The following is a 24,386-nucleotide window of genomic DNA, read 5'->3' on the forward strand; positions in this document are numbered from 1 at the left end:
TTGGACACGACTGAATCGGCTTAGCCTGTGTGCATGCACATGTATATGTATATCCAGTCTTCTCTAGATGCTGAGAGTATGGGTGATTTAGGTGATTTTTATTTTCTTTCTTGTGCTTTCCAATATTTCTATACTGTAGATGGATAGGTTTTACGAGTAGTAGAGAAAAAATTAAGTAAATTTCTTTAGCACTAGATACGTCTAAATGGTAGGAGACATAGATTTCACAGTAATTGTCCACCTTCTGCAGTCTTTGTGCTTCTGTGCCTTCCGTTAGTGGGAGAGATGAACAGCCTGTAGTCAGTCAGGTACGGGAGAACCCTCTTGTTCTGTAACTGGGCACTTGTGGGTGATTGGCTCAGGGCAGGGTGAATTTGATCTAAGTTTTTACCCCTGCAGAAGTGTTTAGGATGACGTGAGCAAGCACCTCCTTTTCTTTGTCTGGGAGCCCTCTTCCCCAGCCCGAGAGTCTCTGGACATCTCCAGCTGTGTCTGTGACCAGCTGCCCCTGCCAGTCCTGGGTCCCTGCATGGCGGCTGTCCTGGGTTGCACCAGTTAAAGCAGCTGGGCTGCTGAGATTCTGCAGGAGGCTCTTTCCGCCCTGTGCCCTATAGAACTGGGCTCTCTCTTCTTTGCCTCTGTTGTTCCCTGTCAGTCACATGTCCCTATGGTACCTCCTTGAGCAGGTCTCTCCTACACATGTTTGCATTGCTTTTTCTTCCTTCTAGAAAATGAGTTTGTCCAGAGGCAGGGGATCTGCTTGACTGGACGTTGCTGTACTTGCCAGGCATACAGAGCACTTTTCAGAGATGAATTGTCTTGGATGTAGTAAGTCCATGATTAGATGAAATAAGTCAAAGTTGAAGGTATATGAATAAATTGAAAACAGATTGGCTAAATATTGAGAGTCTGCCTGCAATACAGGAGACCTGGGTTCGATTCCTGGGTTGGGAAGATACCCAGAAGTAGGAAATGGCTACCCACGCCAGTATTCTTGCCTGTAGAAAGCTGTGGACAGAAGAACCTGGCGGGCTACAGTCCACAGGGTCACAAAGAGTCAGACACAACTGAGCAACTAAAACTTTCACTTTTGAAGATTGAGAAGAGTTTTATGGCAAAGCAAAGGGGACATTCTCGAAGGATACAAATGTGTACATAATGCTTTGGTTGCCATATGAATAACTGCGAAATGAACACCTTACTGTTGGAGAAAGTTTTTCTGTACTTCCAAGTAGGAAATTGAATGCAAAGGAATTGTTTCATTTAGGAACAAGTTACACCCCCACACTGTCACCTATGGTGGCCAGAATAGCCTTTTTGGTTAAGTGAACCAGCCACTTCCTTTTAACTCATTTGCCTGGAGAAAAATATTCATTTTTCTCTCTCTTCTTCAAACAGCATCCTGGTGGGGAGGAAGTCTTAAGGGAACAAGCTGGAGGTGATGCTACTGAAAACTTTGAGGACGTTGGACACTCTACAGATGCTCGAGAATTGTCCAAAACATTTATCATTGGGGAGCTGCACCCGGTAAGTACCTTTTGGTGGGGGGCGGGGCTTGTTTCTCTTTCAGGCTATGGTTTGACCTTATTCAAACCTTTAGACTTGCATATTACAAAATATAACAAGGAATAAAGCAAAAAGCAATTCCTCCTGACTTTAGAACAACATTTCATCAAAAAGTAAACTGACCAGAAATTTCTTTGCACTCCCTGGTTGCATTTTTCTTGAGCACTCTGAACCCTCTCATCCAGGGTCATGTCCTGGTGACAATGCATCCCAGACTCTGAAGTCCCCTGAGTAGCAGATTTTAGAAAGTGGGGTGTTGGCCCAGAGTAGTGTCATTTTTATTTTTTTCTTTTTTGACCAAAATACCTTTCTTAAGAAGCCCGCTTCTTTTTTTCTTTCTTTATATCTATTTAAACAAAAATTTTAATAAATAAAAGTTTTAAAAATAAAATAATGAAAAATTAAAATTAAATTTTGAAAAATAAATATATAAAAAGAAACTCCTTTCTACTTTTGTTAGTTTGAGGATATTTTAATTGTAAAATGTGATTTAGAAATTTTTTAAAAGATCAGCTGTTAAATGAATAAACCCTGGCCTTCTGTAAAGCCCACACACAGTCCTCATCCTTCTCACTCTACCTGAGACCTTTGAGAACATCTCCCTTGGTGCTAGTCCATGGACTGACTTTGGGAAAACAGAGGCTTATTTCAGCTTTTCTATAAACCCAGGGGTGTAATAGAAGTTGAGGCCCTTGTGCAGCATTTTAAAAGGTGCACGTGTGACTGCGCTCATCCATCAACCAGCGTTGCCAGGAACTTTGGAGATGTGCAGACCTGGAGTGTGGAGCAGGCAGGCGGGGACCCCGCACCTCCGAGAGGGCGTGGATCTCCCCTCTGAGCCTGCCTGTCTCCTCCCCCGTCTCTGGACACGGTACCAGTGGCCCACCTGAAGGGGTGGAGATGCTGCTAGAAGTGGGCCCCAACTAGGAAATAACATAGCAAAAAGCCTCAACCCCAGTGAGCACACCAAGAAACCGTATAAAAAACACCCCGTGAGAATGTGTGTTGTGTCTGGTTGCAGCTTCTCGTAACGGCCGCTGTTGAAGGAGGGTTGAAGCAGGCTCTCTGGGGAGGGCCTGGAGCTGTCTTAGAGAGGTTTCCATTGAGTGGGGAGGTGGGGTTTTGGGTGGTAGGAGATGGTGCTTTGAGAAAGGCAGCTTCATTTCCCAGGAAAGTTTATTCACCCACATGTTTTCATCTTTATCTTCATATTTTCCCGAAGTGATGTAGGTTTATGATAACTGGAGAGGCCTGCCCTTTAAATGCTCCCTCCTGTCCTTATTCTTTCCCTTCCAAAGCTCCAGGGGTTGGAGCAGGTGAGTTTTCAGTCTCCCTTTTGGACTGCTGAAATTCTGTGGTGCTTGACGTCCCACCTGCGTGTTTGCCTCACCTGTGATCAGCCTTTGTCGTTGAGTTGCTAAGTGATGTCCAACCCTTTGCGACCCTGTGGACTTGCAGCCCGCCAGGCTCCTCTGTCCATAGGATTTCCAGGCAGGAATACTGGAGCGGGCTGTAATTTCCTTCCCAGGGCGTCTTCCTGACCCAGGGATCAAATCTTCATCTCCTGCGTTGGCAGGTGGGTTCTTTACCACTGAGCCAATCACCCTTTTAATACACTTTATTTTAGATGGAAGTTTGAGTAGATTATGACCCTACAATTGAGAGATCAGGAATTCACTGAGTATACCTCACAGATTGCACACCCATACACATATATACACACACCTGGAAGGGAGTTTCAGAGGACAGAAAGGAAACATCTAATTAAATCTCAGCTGCTCCCTGAATTACAGATCAGAATCTGAGTCTAATAAATGTATATACAGATCAGCATATAAATATGACTACCACAAACGCTGTTTTAAATTTTGGAACTCTAGATCACAGTATGTCTCAGCACTTTAAATTGTTGTAGTAGGATGGACCAAACCGGGTATTTAATAACTTAGGTTCAACCTAAAATGCTAATTATTGAATAGCAGTTTTTAAAATGTCAGTAAAAGTGAACACTTCAGAAATGGTTTTGTAGATGTTTTTCCTTTCATAATGGGCTTTATTTTTTTATTGCAGGATGACAGATCAAAGATAACCAAGCCTTCGGTACGTGTGACCATCTCTAATATCTCGGTGGCTACGTTATCTTCGCTGTATTTCGTACCTGTCAAACTGGAGGGCAAAGGTCATTTACTTACCTGAGACCAGCACAGGTCTTTCTAAGTTAGATGAATATGTATCCTGTTGGCTCAGCAAAATTTTTGTCTGTTTAGATCCTCAGTATATTTTATTAGGATAGCTTTATGTTCTCCTCATAAGATTGTCAATACTTAAAATAACATTTCCATCATCATTATCAGCAGATGACTTTTGAAGGGCTACTTCTACTTTTTATTTACATAAGTAGCATTGTGCTTCTGAACTGAAACATTTGACGAAAGTCTTCTTTTCAGAGAACTTAAAATCTCAGTAGAGTCTTCATACTTAAACCTATAAGGTGTCTATCAATGTCTTCTTCATCTGCACATCTCTGGGACATAGTAGGTGTTCAATAAATATTTATTGGTTGAATTTAATGCTAATTAAGTAACTTTTTGATGCATTTTTCCTTAGGAAAGGAAAATAATTCCAGTAATGTTCATTTTATGCCCAGGTTCACCCGCCCTTCTCTCTGAGCTGATCAGCTCATTTGTATGACTTAGTACCTTCTTTGAGGCTCCCTTTTGGACTGCTGAAGTTCTGTGGTGGCTGAAGTCTTTTGCTTTTTCTTCAAAGTCTGGCAGGGAAGAAGTGTAATTTCTCCTGTTAGGTGTTCAGTATATTATCTTGGCACATATTATTCAGCTATAGTAAAATGAGGATTTGGTAATGCTCATCACCTGAACTTAGAACTGATATAGATCCAGCCATATCCTGAACCACGATTCCTGCCAGCAGAAAGCACCAGTCCGAGCTAAGGTCTCCCACGCGATTGCTTTACTCCCGAGAGACACGCTCTTTGCTCCTCTCGAACAGACATGGCTTTGCTTACTGCAGAGCAGACCTGGCGGGGTGTGGGGCTGGAACCTGCTGGTTTTCGAGGCCAGAAGCAAACACATGGATACTTTCCTAGATTTACCTTTCTTGTGCTTATAGCTTACTGGAAAAAGAGAGCTCTTTGTTGTGTCTGTATAACTATCCATCTGTTTCCAGGTTGATAAACATACACTGTGGTCTGAATTTTTGTAATGCTGCCTGCTTAAACTGTTTGAATTGTGAAATAAGATGCACCAAAGAGTATTAGCTTGAACCCACGAGAGGGAAACAGATTAAGTTGCCAAGTTAAGGTATTTGTGTTAATAAATACAGAGACAATGCAGTTTTAAGTGAGCAAATCCAGATCTATCAATTTGACATGGAGGATATCAGTAATGGCAATACCTACTGATAGGTTTCTGTGGTTGCCATCTTAAAAGCTTTGCTACATAACTGAGTTGATTGATTCTCAGGATATCATAGGGGAGCTCCTGGACCTACCAGAGAAAGTGTAAAGAATGAAACTCAACCTTGTTCCAAGCTTTGACTTTGTTCAAGGTCACACACTGTGGAACCACTGCTAGCACCCGTTTAAGGCGTGGTGCTTGTGAGTCTCTCAAGCCTCTGTAGGCTCCGATCTTTGCATAAAAGGCATCACTCCATCAGCAGTATTTTTAGGGGAGCCTTCCAATGAAGGAATGGGTTTAGTCAAATGAACTTATAAATGATTTACATGAGCTTTGCATGAGAGCTTATCACGTGTTGATTTCATTGCTCACCTTTTCCTACCTGAAGCTGAACCCCTCAAGTTCACTGTGGGGACAGGAGGAACAGCCTATAATAAAGACTGCAGTCTTTCCCCCGTCTTCTGACAGATCTGTCAGTTCAATACCAAAACCCAACTGGGGCCCAATGCTAAGTGGTGATTCAAACTTGTCTTAACGCTGAAGCATCCCTGGGTTATTATCTAAAATTCGTATTGTCTTTTACAGTGCAGCTCTTTAGAGGATCTTCGTTGTTGCTGGTGGTGACCACACCCTAGTAGTGCATTCCACCCATGGTAGCAACGAAGGTGGAGGAAGGCAGGCCAGCGAGTTTCCATGCAGGGTTGTTAGCACGTTTGGTGCAATGCATGTGCTGGGCGTGACAAAATAACCTCTATTCACTGTTTCAGGCTTAGCTTTCTAGTGTGCCAATAACACTTCACCTTAAATGGACTATTGCATTTGTTTCAGGACTGGTTATGTCTTTGTACGTCTCTAATAGCTAAATATTTTCACGTTGTCCAGTTACCTCTTGTAATCCTTGTTCATTTTATTTCCCTATACAAAATGTGAAAACTAATCTTGCAGTAGTTATGAATACTTTTGTAGTGTCTGAGATTTAATGTTGCTTCAAAAGATAATGACTGTGACGTTTTCTATTTGAATGACTGTGTTTTTCCCTCCTCCTGTGTCAGGAATCTTAAAGGCCATGTCTCCAGGTTGGTGGGTGTCATAACTGCTTTGCCTAATTTTCCCCTGAAAGGTTTCTGCCTTTTTACTGGAATGTCTTTAATGCGCTTTGCTGTATATAGCATTGCCTTGCTGCAGATCACTGAACATTTGCTAATGCTTTTTTATCTTGTGCCTTGGGAAACTACAGCTGCATAATTTCTGTCTACCTTCCTGTGAGGCACTAATGCTTTGCTGGTGTGGAGCTTCAAGAGTGCTTCTTAACAACTTTTCAAGCCCGAAAAAGCTTGCATCCTACTTGGCCTTGGTTACCCCATTGTTTGGGGCAGACTGTGTCTTCCCAGAGCCATCCGCAGCTCATTTTCATGGTATTGATAAGAAGAACCTCTCTCAGAAGGTGTTGGAAGGTAAACCAGGAGGCAGCTGTGAATGCCCCTGGCGTCTGAGGATTTCTTGGTGGGTGACGGTGTGATGTCAGCCTGTGAGGCCGCCAGTTTTTGTTTTTTTCTAAAAAAAAAAAAAAAACCTGCCAGAGTTAAAGAAGACTAGGAAAGGTGGTCCAGACTATTACAATTTAAATGCCACTTCTTTTGTTTTTGTTTTTGCTTTTTTTTTTTGGTTGACACTTATTAAAATAAAATCTGGGTACACTTACTTCTATGAGATTTGATGAAATAACTGATGTATTATTGAACATTTCATTACTGCTTTTGAAGGATGAAGCTGGTCTCCTTAAAGATGATGATACATTTTTTGTATGTATAAATGATACCTGTGTTCAGTTTCTACATTAAGCATTTAAATGTCTGTCACGTACCGAATTAGGTAGCCTATTAATTTTTAACATTTTCTTGAAAATTTTCGAGGTTATGTTCGTAAGTAATTTAAATAGAGACCCTTCTTAAAATTTTTTTCTTCGGAAAAAATGGTGAGTTTGGGTATATTAGTGAAGATTATGATGTCATTTTCCCTTCAGACTTTTTTTTGGAAGAATGCATTGAATAAGACTAATGAATTGAATAAACTGTTGTGATCTTGTTTTAAAGCAGGTTATAGTTAATTGAATGAATGTTCAGATGTTCCCTTTAACTTCCCTTTTCTTGTGTTTCAGGAAAGTATTATTACTACCATTGATTCTAATTCCAGGTATGTGGTAGTTTTCTTTAAAAGTATGACTGATCAGAAGGCTCCTAGAATCAGAGCTGGGCTAGAGGGTCTCTCCTCACACCCAAGGCATCTCTGTTGCTCGAGCTCCCGCCATGCTCCTCTCTGTGGACAGGTCGGGGTCCTCTCCACTTAGCATCCAGACTACCCAGGGCCTTCCTTCCTAAACTGTCAGATGGCTCAGACATTTCAGACAACCCCGCATCTCACCCTGCTGACGCATCTACCTGGAGGAACAGAGCAAACGGTTCTCCCCACTGTGAGCTGGACAACCTTTCTCTCTTGAGGCAAACATTCCATTTCCTTCCTCACTTGATATGTGGCCAGTTTCTTAAATTGTCGTGACTGCATCTCCCTAAGCATGGTTCGGTTTTCCCCTTGTCCCTTTTCTAGTCTGTGCTGAAGTTGAACCCAGTGACCCAAGTATAGCCTGAGTCACTTGTTCTAGGCTCTTGATTTCGTCATATAGTTTAAGATCGTATTGATAGCTCCCAGGTGGCTCAGTGGTAAAGAATCTGCCTCCCAGAGCAGGAGATTCAGGTTCAATCCCTGGGTCGGTAAGATCCCCTGGAGGAGGAAATGGTAACCCACTGCAGTATTCTTGCCTGGGAAATCCCATGGACACAGGAGTCTGGTGGGCTGCAGTCCACAGGGTTGCAGAGTCAGATGCGACCTAGCACGCACAAGATCATCCTGACGTTTTTGGCAGTTCTACCACGCTGACTGATGGACTGCCATCAAATACACTTTTTTGGACCCAAGCTCGAAGCCACACACTTCTGCCTGTTATATTCTGCCCTAAGTTTGCTGCCCCCAGGCTGCTCATATTCTGGTACACTGCCCGCAGTATTTCCTCTTGCTTTACCCTGTGAAATGTCCATCTCCTCCTAAATGGAAACTGAAAACCTACCAAATTATACTCGTAATCCTTTTGCAATTTAAATCTTGATTTCGAACTTGCTGTTTGTGAAGAGTATTAAAGGACAGGAAGTTTATGGCAGAAACCGTCACGTGTGTGTCAGCTGTTACCTGCTCTTTCTCCAGATTCTAAACACCATACATTGATTTCTGTTTTCTAAGAAATTATAAGTTCACATCTGTATTAATGATCTTTCCAGCCCTGCCCCTGATTAATCTGTCGTTTATAGTCGATCAGTGTATTGGGACTGAACAGTATATAAATTAGGGATTTATATTGTGAATTCACAGCTATGGACTGCAGATGTAGTCATTTGGGTATGCTGTTTCTTAACACGTTAAACCTCCTGCGCACAAGTAGCGATTAGATTTTCTAACCAGAATCACAGAATGTTGAGCTGTGGTGCTGGTAGCAACCTTAGTAACCCTGTGCTTCACATCCCTTAGCTTTGCAGCTCGGGGCACGTGATTTGCCCTTGGCTGTGGAGCCTGCTGATGGCTTTCTTTAAATGAGAAACCTGCTCTTCTGCTTCGCAGTTCAGTGCCATTGTTAACTTACGGACGTACCTAGATCAATACCTGTTTCCTTTTCTGAGCTTGTGATATGAAACCCAGAACTGATGTCCTTTGATAAGTCACTAGTCCTTGGTGGCATCTGTTGAGGGAGTGATTGATAGCTGTTTGTATAAATTCATAGAAATAGATCTAAGTGGGACTGGGAGGGCATTCCGTTTCTTATAAGGCTGGAAGGGTGGAGCAGTTGTCTGGTATACCAGGACATGTGTTATACCAGGACTGTGGCAGACTCACTTCCCTTTTAGCGATTTAGAGTGAGCTTTTCATCCAGAAAGGTTAGAGGGGTAACAGAACACTCCCCGGTGACTGTCATGGTCAGGAGACGGAGCAGAGTTTCGAGTCTCCTGCGTGGAATATCACGCAAGCGTCATTGTTCTTTCTTTCCAGCTGGTGGACCAACTGGCTGATCCCAGCCATCTCAGCGCTGGTTGTAGCCCTGATGTATCACCTCTACACTTCGGAAAACTAAATACGTTCTCAGAAGCCAATGGAAGAAAAGACTGCGTTGGTCCAGGGAGAAAGAAGCCACCACTCTTAACTTCGACTGACAAACCCTTCACCTGAAAATAATCTGAATACACCTATTTTCCTTTCCTCCTACATCTGACACAAAACAAACCAAAACTGTTCCATTCTTTCGACTACTGAACTTCTAGAGTGTGCCTTCTTAATTCATCAACTTTGTTTTGCTGTTCCGTCACTACATCATTTGCTTATTGTGGACATGATCTTTTAAAACATACCACCATGCTGAGCTGTCTGTTGGGTATATAATTGTCGTTAGTGTTTAGAATCTGATTACTTGGCGGTTGTTTAATGCGCTCATCTTTCAGACCCAAGTTGTCCGAGGTAAGGAGGGGTGTCCTTGGGTCGTTTCTTGTGCTGCTTCATCTAATTGAATGATCAGATTTTGCATGTTTCTAGTGTAGGGTTTTTTTTTTTTTTTAGGAAGGCCCGGAAATAGTAGCTTAAAGATTTCTAATAACTGTTCTACAAAAAAACAATCGAATAGATGATAAAAAGAGAAAGTGGCCTACAAGACCTAGAAAAGATAATCTATCTCGTCTTTGATTAAAAACACCAGCAATGCCAACAAGAAGCCTAAGAACCACTAGAGAACATTGCCCCGCTGTCCCATCTCTGAGCTTAAACAGTTTGCACAAAGATTCTGATTGCACAGAGATTCTCAGCTAAGTTTCTCAGGTTTTACAGACTCTCCTTCAGAAGTGAAAACTGCTTTTCTGCCCCCATAAGGAAATCTTGATTCCCTAATCTGGGGATTTTTTTGGGGGGGTGGGGGGCGGAATCTAATCAGCATTTATAGAGTATTTTCTTCTACTACATCAAAATACACATTTTTAAGCTCAGACGAAAGTTTGATTGAGGTAGACAACATTGTGGGTCACAATTCAAAGAGAAGAAATCCTACAAAGCATTTTCTCAGACTGCAAATCAATGAAGCTAGGCAGTAATGAGAAAAAAAAAAAGCTGGAAATATTTGCAGGTGGAACAACACACTGCCAAATAACATGTGGGTCAAAGAGGGCCCAGATAATTTTTAAAATGTCTTAAACTAGTGATTCACTAATTTGTACAAACACACACTTGAGATTATGGGACATTCGGAGTCTTGATTTTTGAAGAAATTTAGCTCTAGTGACAGGCCCGGGGGAACTCTGGTGTGACTCTGACTCAACCATCCCATTCTCGTTTATTCTCTACCCTGTGCTTTTTTTTCCCCCTCTCAAAAAACGAGAGATGAATTTATAGACTCGAAGTACATCATAGTTAGCGATGATTGTCCATTGGCATGCTAGCTGACTGACGAGCCATGGCACTCATCAGAAATATCTCAAGCACATTACAGCAGTTGTTTGAATTTCAGAGCATACACAGATTTTTATAATCAATGACATGTACCACCCTCTGCCTCTTTTGTGATTGAAAGTTAGAGTGAATGTTGGAGGGCGGTGGGCGAGGTGTCTGTATCACGTGGGAAAATGCCTGGCAGAGGACTCCTTTGTTCAGATTTTAATAAACATATTCCTGGAACAAAACTCATGCCTCTCGTGATGGACTTGACGCGCCCGCCCTCCCTCTGCGTGTTGGTACATCCACAGACAAGTCAGCAGGCTCTGCTGGAACGTTCCATCCTGACTGTCACGGATAGGTCAGCCAAGTGAAAATAACCGTGGACCTTCACCCTGCTTTTTGATGCTACCTATCAAGGGTTTCCACGTCGAGTTCCCCAGTTCTTCCTCTGGGGTAGCGGAGCAGTTGGTTCACAGCTCTGGATGTGGTTTTGAGCATCATCATGAACGGTGTGGGTGGAAATAAACAGTATAACCAAAGCGATTGAGGCAGGACCCTCACCCTCACCCCCAGCCCCATAGCTGGTTCCTGTGAAGCTTGAAATGACCACCAAACTCACACTCCAGTGAATTATTTGTATGTCCTTCATCTGGATCTCTTAGAGAGAAGCTTGTTTTAAATTAGGATGAGGATGAGATGCTTGGCATGGGAAATTTGGGCAGAGTGACTGTGATTGCAGCATTTACAGTTAAAAGCTGTGTCCTGTCCATGTGCAGAATCTGAAGCTGGGTTGCCCCTGCTTCCAGACGCCTCTTTCTGCTCTGCCCTGGCTGCTGGGTCTTTACTGTCACCGTATCTGGAAGCACAGTTTGGTTTGGCTCCGTATCCGGGTGGGGAGCTCTGGGACTGGGGGTAGTCCACAGTCGCCCTTAGAGATCAGGGTCCACTCCTGTGCCACCAGCGTTAGCAAAGACAAGCTTTCATATCACCCCTGCCCTCTGTGAGCCTGATCACAGCCCTGGGAGGCATGGGCATGGAAGAGCAGATGTGATGGCAGGCATCGGGCTGGACTTAGCCGTCTGCTGTGTCCAGCTGCTGGAAGGGTGGGCAGACGGGGGGAGGGCGACCAGAGAGAAAGCTGTTTTATGCAGGAATCCTGGCCTCAATCTCTAGAAACTAAAAAGCGATTCAAGGGATTCCCATGGTGACTGGAGGAGGGGCAGGGGGCTCACCTGGAGGCATGGTTTGTAATCAACAGTTGTTTGAGAATCTGAAAGATCTCGCAGTCATTCTCTAAATTCTAAAACATAAATCAGAGTCTTAATTTGTCTTTTTGAAAGTCAAACATGAACCTCCATCAAGACAGAAAATGAATCCCAAGTTGTGGGTGGGAATGATGCATCTCTCAAGGAAAGTCCTAAAAAGTGGAGAAATAGGTAACCTTGCATTTTGCTTCTGTCCGCTGTTGCCTCATGCCAAGTATCTTCCTAGTTATTCCACTTTCTTAGTGAGGTTGATGATGCAAAGAACCCTTAAGTCATGATAATCACCCCTGTGAACTTTGGAGGCAGAATTTCTTAAATAAAGGTTAGCTGTTAAGGAGGGTGAATGGGCAGCAGGTCTTTCTGATCCCATGGTCAGTCTCTGCACCTGGTGGTATTTGGCTTTTCCAACTAAATTTGGCTCAAGTTTTCAGGTTGTCGGTGAAACAGTTATACTTCTGGGGTAGGGCTGTGAGTGGACTGCACCGTTCCCTTAAAGAAAGAAGTGAGACAAAAAAATTTTTATTTTTTTACAGTTTCATTTGTTTTTTTATTTCTATTACTACAAAAATGCTAAAATTAATGGTGAATGCATGCTTGCATTTATCTATAGGTTCAATATGTAGACAATAAAAATTTTCAGTCAAGGGGAAGTACAATTAATTTTTTTTTTAACTTTACAATATTGTATTGGTTTTGCCATACATCAACATGAATCTGCCACGGGTGTACACGTGTTCCCCATCCTGAACCCACCTCCCACCTCCCTCCCCATACCGTCCCTCTGGGTCATCCCAGTGCACCAACCCCAAGGATGCTTGGAGACAAAATTTTAAAACACTTATTTATATTTATTTATTTGGCTACAACACATCTTAGTTGGAGTTTGTGGGATATAGTTCCCTGACCAGGGATTGAACCCAGACCCCCTGTACTGGGAGCTCAGGGTCCTAGCCAGTGGACCGCCAGAGAAGTCCCAAGTGAAACAAACTTGCTTATATCTGCAGCTAACATCCTCCAAAAAGAGGATACAAAAGGCACAACTGCAAAAATTGTTTACCTTCAATCCAAATAATTTAAGAAACCATTAAAATGACATTTTAGATAAGAAAATTCTATTTGTTTTGATACTCTTAGAGCCATGGAGGAATTCTGATAATAACAATTAGAAAAGTTCTGGTAGAAAGAATTTAAAATTCACATGATATGTCTAAGTAACATTGATCCTGTGGCGAACATTCAGTCACTTTGTAAACTCTTGTTTCATTGTCCTTATATTTTATTCCTAGCAATTTATTTCACCTTTATGATTATGCTTGTCAAGTGATAGCTCTTCACGAAGAAGTCATCTGAGAATTGTCAGATGGACATATTTAAAACAAGTCATAGCATTGCTCTCACATTCACTTTCTCAGTTAGCCAGTTCAACAACACAGTAGAAGCTTCATAATCACCTTGGAAGAAAACACGGGCATAGCTCTTGATGATGTTGGAGTAGGTGATCATTTCTTAGATAGTGATGCCAAAAGCACAAACTACAAAAGAAGAAATAAACTGGATCTCTTCAGGATTAACAACTCTGTGTTTTAAAGGACCCCATCAAGCAAGTGAAAAGACTACACACAGAATGGGGGAGAATATTTGCATATCATATATTTAATAAGGGACTTCTAAAGAATTCTTACAATGCAATAAAAGATAACTCAGTTGAAAAATAAGCAAAGGATCTGACTGTACATTTCTCCAGAGAAGATGTACAAAGCCATGAGCACATAAATGAGTTGATTTCAACCAGCATTAGTCATTAGGAAATGGGAGTCAAAGCCGCAATGAGATACCACTTCACACTCACTCGGAAGGCCATAATAAAAAAAAATCTGATGGTGGCAAGTGTTGACAAAGATACGGAGAGATTGGAACCCTTGTGCATTGTTGCTGGGAATGTAAAATGGTGAAACACTGATGAAAACAAGACGGCAGTTCCTTAAAAAGTTAAAACATTCCTATGATAATTGGAAAAGAATATTAAAAAGGGAATTATATATAACTGAGTCACTTTGCTATACGATAGAAATTAACACGTCGTAAATCAATTATGTGGGTGTGTGCTCAGTCATGCCTGACTCTTTGGGACTCCATGGATTGTGGCCCGCCAGGCTCCTCTGTCCAGGGAATTTTCCAGGCAAGAATAGGGGGTGGGTTGCCATTTGCTACTCCAGAGGATCTTCCTGACTGAGGGACTGAAGATATATCTCCTGCATCTCTTACACTGGCAAGCAAACTCTTTACCACTGTACCACCCTATACTTCAGTTTAAAAGAAATTAAACATAGAATTACCTGTGACCCCAAAATTCAATATGTTCAATAAAATTGAAAACAGGTACTCATACAAAGGGACTTTCCAAGTGGCACCGTGGTAAGGAATCCACCTACTAAACAGGAGACATGAGTTTGATCTCTAGGTCAGGAAAATTCCCTGGAGAAGGAAATGGCACCCCACTCCAGTACTCTTGCCTGGAAAATCCCATGGACAGAGGAGCCTGGTGGGCTACAGTCCACGGGGTCACAAGAGAGTTGGACACAGCTTAGCGACTAAAACAACAGAAGACTCATACAAAAGCTTGTACATAAATGTTCATAGCAGCATTATTCATAATAGCCAAAAAGTTGAAACAACCCAAGTATTTGTTCATCAACAGATGAATGGATAAAAGAGGTTTTATATCCATGCAATGGAGGATTATTGGATGATAAAAAGTGCTATGTGTGTTACAACATGGCTGAATCCTGGAAACAGCACGCCGAGTGAAAGTGGTCACAAAAGGCCATACTGTGTATAACTCCATTTCTATGAAGTGCTCAGAACAGGCACATCTATAGAGACAGAAGGGGGTTGCCTAGGGTTGTGAAGTGGGGAGTGACTGATAATACACATGGGGTTTCTTTTGGGGCTGATGAAAATGTTCTAAAATTGATTAGAGTGATAGCTACACATATCTGTGAATGTATCAGTACTAAAAAACATTGAATTATGCAGTTTATAGTGGGTGAATTGTATGGTGTGGGATTATAATATAGGTCAATAAAGCAGTTATAGAAAATTCAGCGCGGGGCCTCCCTGGTGGCTCCATGGGAAGGAATCCCGTGGACATGGGTAATGCAGGAGACATGGATTTGATCCCTGATTCGGGAAGATCCCACATGCCGTGGAGCAACTAAGACCGTGAGCCACACCTGTTAAGCCCGTGCTGCACAAGAAAAGCCACTGCGACGGGAAGTCCGTGTGCCGCAACTGGAGAAGGCCCGCACAGCAGCGAAGACCCCGGACAGCCACAAATAAAAAAAATTATATAAAAAAATTCAGCACAAACAGCCCTTGTTGCTCAGTCACTAAGTCCTGTCCAACTCTTTACTAACTCAGGGACTGCAGCCCACCAGGCTCCTCTGTCCATGGGATTCTCCAGGCAAGAACACTGGAGTGGAGTACCACTTCCTCCTCCAGAGACTCTTCTCCACCCAGGGATCGAACCCACATCTACCTGCATCTCCTACAGTGGCAGGTGGATTCATTACTGCTGGGCCACCAGGGAAGCTCAACCACCTTCTGCCTCCAAGACATTGGTCCCTTCACGTGTCTGTCGTCTTGGAAGCATCCATCTGCTCATGCCAGCTTTGGGAGTCACTCGCGTTGCGCTCACACACTGCATCTCTTCCTGAAATCAGCAGTCTGGTAGAAGTGGCCTCTTGAAAGATGTGGGGTGTGAAGACAGAGAAAGGACTCTTTCTTTTTACTTAATATTTTGTTCTCTTATGTTTTCTGAATGAAAATGTTTAACTTGTGCAGTTAAAAATAAGAAACAGCTCTATTGGTCTGTCTGTTCTCTACTCAAAGCCACCTCCCTTCTCTTCCTCCAGCGTCCCCACCTTAGTGCAGACCTCCAGCTCTGCTCTTCTGAATGTCTGCTGCAAAAGCTCCCTGTCTTTTCCCGCTACTAGTTCTGTTCCATGGTGTATCCTTTAAGCCTTGTCCAATTCATGGGACACAGGAGGTATTTGTTTAACTAAACTGATTAACTAACTGACTGATTAACTAAACTAATAAATGACTGAAGTCCCTTAGCTGGTCTCCACCTCACATCTCTGTTTCTAATCTTTTGTTTGCTTTATTATGTTATTCTAAAATACCACTTTGATGTCACTCTTGCACGAAAGCTTTAGTGATGGCGCTAAGTCTAAGGCAGTGCTGAAGGCACCTGGTAGGGCTGCTCCTCAGCCTGTAAGGATGTTAACTTTAAGAACTGCAGCCAGAAGGCTCCCAGTTTTGTATACTGGAGCCCAGGTGCGTTTTTGCTCAGATGTGCAGTCGTGACTCCAGGGACCTGTAGCCTGCCAGGCTCCTCTGTCCAAGGGATTTCCCAGGCAAGAATACTGGTATGGGTTGCCATTTCCTCCTCCAGGGCATCTTCCTGACCCAGGGATTGAACCTGCATCTTCTGCGTTGGTAGGCAGATTCTTTACCACTGAGCCACCAGGGAAGCCCAGGTATGTTCAGGCCCTAGCAATTTTTCAGCAATGACAAGATGTGGAGAAAGGTGTTATCTGACAAAGCACTGATATTCTTAGCATGTCGGAACCAGTTGGTCAGTGAGGCTAGGTTAGTACCTAGCCCTGGAGCCTGTCCCAAAGATGGAGGGTGAGGGAGGCTGGGAGGTTATCAGGTGCAAACAGGAGGGCAAGGCTGCTTACACACCCAGAGGTCAGGGAAGTTCTGTGCTCTTGGGGCTGAGTTTGATTAACTTCTGCTAGTTACTCTTTATCTATGCCGAGCTGCAGTATCTCATGACTTCAGCAAAGTCACCCCAGACCTAAGCCTGTAGACTCTTCCAAGCTGGTAAAGTTTACTTGGCAGTAAGCCCTCCCTAAAAGCCTCCCTTTTAACAGAAAGCTGTAGGTTTTAAGGGCCCCGAGTGACACTCTCCTTCTGGGAAAACCGTGATTATTTCAGTATTCAAGACTTACCATGAGGTAACGAGAGAAAGCATATTTCTCTTTCCTCTTGGTGTGAGATTGGTCACTCATCTACCCCTAGACACTGAAACACTGGCTATCTCATAGGAGAATTCCCAACAGATACAACTGGGAACAGCTCAATGTTTTTGGCTAAAGTCTCTGGTGGTTCAGACAGTAAAGAATCTGCCTGCAATGCAGGAGACCCAGGTTTGATCCCTGGGTCAGGAAGATCCCCTGGAGAGGGGGAGAAGGGAATGGCTACCTACTCCAGTATTCTTGCCTGGAGAATCCCATAGACAGAGGAGCCTGGTGGGTTACAGTCCATGAGGTCACAAAGAGTTGGACGCAACTAACACTTTCACTTTTCACAAATTAGAACAAAACGCTTTAAGGGAAATCATTGCCTTTATCTCCAATGCTGTGACTGCTTATTATGTTTCAGAATAATCTCTCTGCTCATTATGCCCATTCTTGATTGGTTCTTTACTTTTCAAGTTCAAACTGGATTCCATAACACTTTCATCTCTCTCCTCATGAACCTGCTCCCACCAGAGTCAGTGTGTGCAGCCCTCTTCACTTACATCCCTCTTCTTTTTAAAGCTGAGTCGTGTCCGACTCTCTGTGACCCCATGGACTGTGGCACCATCTCCCAGAGTTTGCTCAGACTCATGTCCATTGAGTTGGTGATGCCATCCAACCATCTTATCCTCTGTCATCCCCTTCTCCTCCTGCCCTCAGTCTTTCTCCGCATCAGGGTCTTCTCCAGTGAGTTGGTTCTTCGCATCAGGTGGCCAAAGGACTGGAGTTTCAGCTCCAGCATCAGTGCTTCCAGTGAATATTCAGGACTGATTTCCTTTAGGATTGAGTCGTTTGATCTCCTTGCTGTCCAGGGGACTCTCAAGAGTCTTCTCCAGCACCACAGTTAGAAAGCATAATTTCTTGGGCATTCAGCCTTCTTGATGGTCCAACTCTCACATTTGTACATGACGGCTGGAAAAACCATAGCTTTGACTATTCAGACCTTTGTCGCAAAGTGACATCTCTGCTTTTTAATACACTGCCTAGGTTTGTCATAGCTTTTCTTCCAAGAAGCAAGTGTCTTTTAATAGGCTTTTAACTATAGCCCCGGAAACACAATTCAAGTGCTTCCAGTAACACAACCCAGACCTGTCTCTTAGGAGACCAGCCTCATCCTTCTCCACAATGTGATATGGGTAGGATTGACACAATTCCTAAATCCAGGATGATTAATTTTCTTGAGCTAAAACAAACAAACAAAAAATCCCATCTCTTGTCCACAGTGGGAGAATATTTTGCACTATCAGAACCAAAGAGGCAGGAGAGCTGTTTGCCAGTGATAATGGGAAAGGGAAACTCCTTCCCTCCTCTGTGTGTGTTGTCAGAAGAGACTATTTCTCTTCTCCTGAATGACGGATGCAAAAGTAGATGTCATGGGCTGCTGTAGCCATTTTGGCATCGTGAGGTATCTTGGGTCCTACTAGGGTGGAGACTCATGAGGTCTGGAGCTGAGCCTGTCGCCATGGAAGAGAGATTTAAAGGACTGAGAAAATCTGCATTCTTAGAGACACTGGCTGAGCTGCTGGATCGTGCCTCTCTTTCAGATCTATCATGGGCCTTTTCTTGAGGTCGGAAGCCTATGATACTGCTGATAAATTGATAGATGTTGACCTATAAGAATGGCAGTTTCTTTTGGTTCATCCTGAGAGTTGACATTCATAAATCCCTTTGAATGTCTAAGTCAGTCTGAGGTGAGCTGTAGCTAAGACAGGCTGGAACTTAGAGCCTCACACCGAGGAGAAGCCGGGCGCTGACCACCCCAGGACGCCTCTGTGGCGCTGTTGCTGCTACTGGGCCCCCTGCTGCTGACACCCAGGTGACACAGAGGTGCACCAGTTAGCTCTGTAGCAGCGATGGCCACAGGCTGCTTGGCGCACGCCCAGGTGGGCAGACGAGGGGCAGGCTCGGATTAACCGACCCCAGGTTTCTGAGAGTCCCTGCCCAGGAGAATTTGATTCAGAGCGGATCTCAGCCCAGCTCAGCGACTTGGAGCAAATTCACTGGCAGGAGTCCTCCTCCATTTGGGGAACGTCCTCAGACTCAGAGGGAGAGGGGGACGACAGCTATCTTTGAGGAGAGTCGTGTCTGCCGTGAATGTTACCTCCTCTTAAGTATCTACGTGGCTAAAAGCAAGCATGCATGCGTGCTAAGTCACTTCAGTCGTGTCCAACTCTATGACCCCATGGACTGTAGCCCACCAGGCTCCTCTGTCCATGAGATTCTCTAGGCAAGAACACTGGAGTGGGGAGCCATGACCACCTCCAGGGGATCTTCCTGACCCAGGGATCGAACTTGCGTCTCCTGCGTTGGCAGGCTGGTTCTTTACCATTAACACCACCTGGGAAGCCCAGTTGAAAACAAGTGCCTTCTGGAAATGTATTAGGATGGAGGGCGGGGCTTCCAGGTGCCCGCAGCTGTTTGGATTTTTCAACTCTAAGTGAATATTTGGGAGAAGCCAGATGGGATTTGGGTGCAGTGAGGTAAGTCAGACCAACGCCAAGCTTGCTGGCTGAAGGAAGGTTTTGTGGGTTAGACCGTGCAAGCTTCGGTCTAGACAGTTGATCGTTCCTCCCCATATTGCTCAATAACATGAGACCATAGTTAATTAGTATTATTAGCCCATGGTGTTTCCTCGGGGAACAAGCATTTGCTCAAGTGGGGGAAGAGGAACTGGTAAGTCAGTCTGCACACCTGCTGCTCTCCCTTCTCGTGTGTCTGTTTCACTCATTCCTCCTGACAGCGCCTCCTCCATTCCTGGCCAAGCTGTAGGGGCCCCGGGCAGGTGGGGTACCCTGCGGGGCGCGGCATCCTGGGCCTCTTCCCCCCGCCCTCGCCGGGGTAGGAGCTGATGTCCAGGCGGGACGACGCCTGCTCCATTAGCCAAAGAAGCGAAGTCCTGTGATTTTCTTGGTCCAGCTGAGGTCTGTGGAGGCTCTAGTGCTTCTTGCTCGTCCAGTCTTCAGAGGGTGGCTTGAACCCAGCCACAGGGTGAAACGCATTGTTGACAAAGCCTCCGAGCCCAGACGATTCATATCAACGGTTCTTTGGATTCGCGATTTCATGGTTCTTTCCCTCAAGGCAGGGAGATTGAATTAAACTCGTGTATTAGTCGAAGATGGTCCCCTTGCCCTCAATGACCTCAGGCTGTCTGTTTCTACACTCTGTCTCAAAAAAAAATTGCCTATGCTCCTTACTGAGACAAAGCACACAGGAGACAGCCCAGCTTGCTGGTGCACTTCCTGCTAGGCAATCTCTTCATTGCCAGGGCTGACGACCAGGGGGCTATTAAAGTCTTTAACTACCTTATTCCTGTGCATCGTGCTAAGTCGCTCAGTCGTGTCTGACTCTTTGTGACCCCATGGACTGTAGCCTGCCAGGCTCCTCTGTCCATGGGATTCTCCAGGCAAGAGTACTTGAATGGGTTGCCATTTCCTTCTCCAGGGGATCTTCATAACCCAAGGATCGAACCTGTGTCTCCTATGTCTCCTGCACTGGCAAGCAAGGTTTTTTGTTTTGTTTTGTTTTGTTTTTTACCACTAGCGCCACCTGGAAAACCCAGTTTATTCCTAAGGAGTCAAAACAAAGAATCACACAGAATTATACTATTTAAGTGAGAGTCAGATTCCAAGCATCTCTCAGTGTTCCCCTTTCCGAAGCAGAGAGGTTCCCAGAATTCAGCAGTGTTTGATAGTCATATGAGATGAGTCTTCTCATTGTAACTTTTTCTCCTTAAAGGCGGAACCAGCTCCTTCCCTTGCATGGCTTAAACTGCCTTTGATTCTTGTGTGGGCAGAAGAGAAGAAAATGATGTATTTAATACCCAGTGCGCCTGATTTAACAGTTGGCCTTAAGTATAACTAAATGAGAAAATAATAAAGCGACCCTGCAAACTGTAGCCCGCCAGGATCCTCTGTCCATGGAATTCTCCAGGCAAGAGTACTTGGGTGGGTTGCCATTTCCATCTCCATGGGATCTCCCTGATCCAGGGATCAAACCCAGGTCTCTTGCATTGCAGGCAGATTCTTTACCAACTAAGCCACCAGGAAAGATCCCATATATATATATGTAGATAAACGTATATTAATGTTATGTATGTGCGTGTGTGTGTGTGTGTGTGTGTGCGTGTGGGTGCGTGTGTGTGTGTGTGTGTGTGTGTGTCTTTCTCCCAGCTGCCGGGGCTCGCTGGCTCTGATTGCCTTGGTCCGCAGAATCATCACCCTGTCTCTGCCCCCATCTTCACACTGCTTTCCATGGGTGTGTCCTCCCAGGCCATCTGGAGAGGACACCAGCCACACTGGATGTGGGGCCAGCCTGCTCCAGCTTGACCTTGCCTTGACTAGTTGCTTCATTTCCAAACAAGTTCACACTGGGGGTTAGGGCTTCAATATATGCAGCTGGGGAGAAATCACCGCACCCCGAGCCGCTGGTAAAGTTAACATTGGGCCAGAATTTCAGGGAAAATGTGACCCACGGCCCACGTTTTTAACTTTTTAGAGCAGAAAAGTAATGTCCCAGAAATTGGTTTTACCTCTCGTTGGTGGAAGAAAAGCAATGAAAATGAAGTGGCTACTGGATCCAGACGGGCTCGTCTGTCCTGGGAAAGCGGCACCGGGGCAGCGTCCAGAACCAGCTTGTGCAGGCACACGGCCGGAGGCAGCCAGTCCGGACATCATCTGGAGAGGGGGCTTTATAAAGCTCTTTAATGTGGGGAGTTAGGAGGTCATCCGACTCCTTGGGCTCTGTCTGCTCCTACATGTCCTCATGAAAGGCAGGGGAGCCGAGAGCAAGGCCAGGAGAAGCACAGGACCCTGACGTGAGCTGCGATGGAGAAACGGCTCCCAGGCAAGCAGGGGCACTGTGTGCTTTGCACGTGGTGAAGCACAAGGACCCGGCAGTGATGACAAAGTGAAATTATACCACAGTTATCGCAGCTCAAGCATGCAAAAATGGAGTCAGACTGCCCCTGAGTATCTGGACTCAGACACGTCTCTGCACCACTGAAAGCCTCAGCCGTCTTCTATGAACTGTACCAAGGACACCACCAGTCACACCTGCCGGCTGCAACCTGACAGTCTCCAAGTCCCCTCTTGTAACTCTGCAGCCATTGCAGCCCCCCACAAACCCTGGCTTAACAAGCACCCTCACTTCTTGCCAGATCCTATGATAATTCTTGGTAAATAACTCTTGTAACTGAAATCTTGTGGGTTTTGCCTTTATAGACTTTCCCTGCTTTTTTTATTCTGGCAGAATGCGATCCAGGTGCTTCTTGAACTTGTGTGTCCATGGCTGCAGTCCTAACAAACTCTAAAAGCAAACACCTTTCCATTTCAATCAGGTCTCAGTTTCTGAAATGTTGGTTAACAGTAGATGGGCGCCCAGAACGAAGCCCTGTGACCATCATGGATAGTTTGGGCCTCGCGTGGTTTCATCAGGGTCTGCGGTTCCTTCTCAGTTGAAAACCTCTTCCCTGCTTGGCAGTGCCCTTCCTTGCCTTCCCAGGGCACATGACTCAGCACCTTCTGGAAGGAGAGCTTGGCCAAAGGTGCTGCGAGGCTTGTGGGCAGAGCCAGGCAGGGCTATGGGCACACCCGCTCTGTGCAAGCGTGGTACAGGTTTGTGTCAGCTCCAATCCCAAGGTCACTAGTCAAGTGATCTAATTTTCAGTCTTTACCTGGGAAGAAGGGGCATTTGCAATGGATGCGACGCTGTATAAATAGAGCCTCAAGCTCTCTGCTGAGTCTGTGATGAACAAAGATTTAGAAGTCACACTTCCTCACAGCTGGAGCTCCCCTGGCACTGTCACTGCCAGCACTGGAGCAGACTCAAACAATCAGGCCTCATCCAAACTTCCTTTCCACTCCAGGCTGACTCTGCAGGGCAGGAGCTGAGTCAGGGCGTGTCAAAGAGAAGGCGGGGGAGTAAGTGCATGCGATGGGACAGGGGCTGAGAGCCTGGGGCAGGATCAGAGATGACTCTAGGGGACCGTGGCTCCCTGTTTATTTCTGACCACTGCCTCCTTTTGTGCTGTTATTTGCCCAGTGAGTTTGTCCCCAGCCCTTGTCTTGACTTCTGGACGGTCTGCTTTACGTTCCCCACTACAGATGCTGGGAGGACCTGTGTGCCTCTGCTAACTGTCGGCTACCGACTCTGCAGATCATGGATGCGCCCTCCCGGGTTGGGGATCTCTGTGTCCAAACTGTGGTCCTGGTTGCAGAGCATAGCCCTAGTGCTTCTTGGCAGCAGTACACTGCCGCCTCGGGGGTACTTTGGACATGTGCGTGGGCCCTTTCTGTCTTCTGGCAAAACTGTCCTCAAGCATTTAATGTATTGAAATAAATGTTACTATTTTATTATGAACTGCTTCCATTTTATTTTCCCTTCATATTAGATTGAGGTTGTTATGAGAGTGTGTTAAGTGCTATCATCTAGGAATTACTTCAGACTAAGATAGCATCACAAAATCTTAGTTTTAAAAGGGTACATATGGGGTCTGATTGGAGAGGGAAATAGTGACCCACTCCAGTATCCTTGCCTGGGAAATCCCATGGACAGAGGAGCCTGGCGGCTACAGTCTGTGGAGCTGCAAAGAGTTGGACACGATGTAGCAAAGAAAACAACAACTTGGGGTCTGATAGCATTGAGAAACTGTAACTCCCCTGTCTCCTAACATATAAATATAAATCATTTCATTTCAAAGAACGATTGCATCTTTCCTCACATTTCCGATGTTGACCCTAACTTTGAGACGCCTGTCAGGTTTTGGGGAGACTCTCCCACCAGAATCGACATGGAAGTGGTGAGCCCGTGTTCATGCACAGTGGATGCAGATGAAAGGTGCAGGTGTGGGATGTGAGACGAGCTCCTTGCAGCCCCTCTGCTGAGCTCAAGTGGGGAAGAGTGCACCCGGGGAGCCGGGTGAGCCAAGAGCCTTTGGCAGAGACTGCATGCCCGTTTGATTTTATCTTATCAGCCAGGTGTTTATTTGCTCTGGATTTCTGCTCCGTCATCTAGACCTTGGATAGAACCCTTGGTCACGCATTATCATGACCTCTGGTTCAGAGTGGGTGTGATTTGCTGGACTGGGGAAGAGCCGTGGACAGATCTGGTGCAGAGCTCCGTCCCTCTGCTACACGGCATTCTCACATTTGCATTCCCAGAGCCTTCTTGCTCGTTTCTGCGTGTTTGGGGCAGTGATTCTGTGGAGCAGCATGTGTCAGTCCCTGAACTGAGCGCCCCCTCCCCTTTGTGACGATCCGGTCCCTGCGCCCCCGTGGACACCCACACCCGCGGTTCTCAGCCGCTTGAGGACGGTGCTTGCTTCCTCCCCCCCTTGCCCCAGCGACAAGACTCTTGGCTGGCAGGAATATCACTGCTGGTCATCTCGCCTCCCCGGGAGTGCCACAGGCGCATCCTTGGGTCACCTTTCCTTTCTCCACATCTCTCCACAGAGCAGAGTTTGTGTCAAAGTTTACCCCGTGCACACGAGGTCGAGGTGCTGCTTCCGTGAACCACAAGCTTCCTTCCTGTTGGTCTGA

At 45.2% G+C, this 24,386-nt stretch overlaps 1 protein-coding gene across 2 annotated transcripts in view; it reads left to right on the top strand.

Moving 5' to 3' along the window:
- Positions 1-10,744, top strand: part of CYB5A (cytochrome b5 type A (microsomal)) — a 36,252-nt gene extending 25,508 nt beyond the window's left edge. The window contains exons 2-5 of one of the 2 annotated variants that reach the window (NM_001166191.1): positions 1,399-1,527; positions 3,637-3,666; positions 7,141-7,175; positions 9,075-9,156. In NM_001166191.1, coding sequence (NP_001159663.1) covers positions 1,399-1,527; positions 3,637-3,666; positions 7,141-7,175; positions 9,075-9,156 — 276 coding nt within the window. Of the gene's footprint in view, positions 1-1,398; positions 1,528-3,636; positions 3,667-7,140 lie in introns of both variants that reach the window. The other variant, XM_060405184.1, reaches the window with a different exon arrangement.
- Positions 10,745-24,386: the final 13,642 nt, after the last annotated feature.

Source organism: Ovis aries, chromosome 23 (genome assembly GCF_016772045.2).
Source record: "Ovis aries strain OAR_USU_Benz2616 breed Rambouillet chromosome 23, ARS-UI_Ramb_v3.0, whole genome shotgun sequence".
Classification (NCBI taxonomy): Eukaryota; Metazoa; Chordata; class Mammalia; order Artiodactyla; family Bovidae; genus Ovis; species Ovis aries.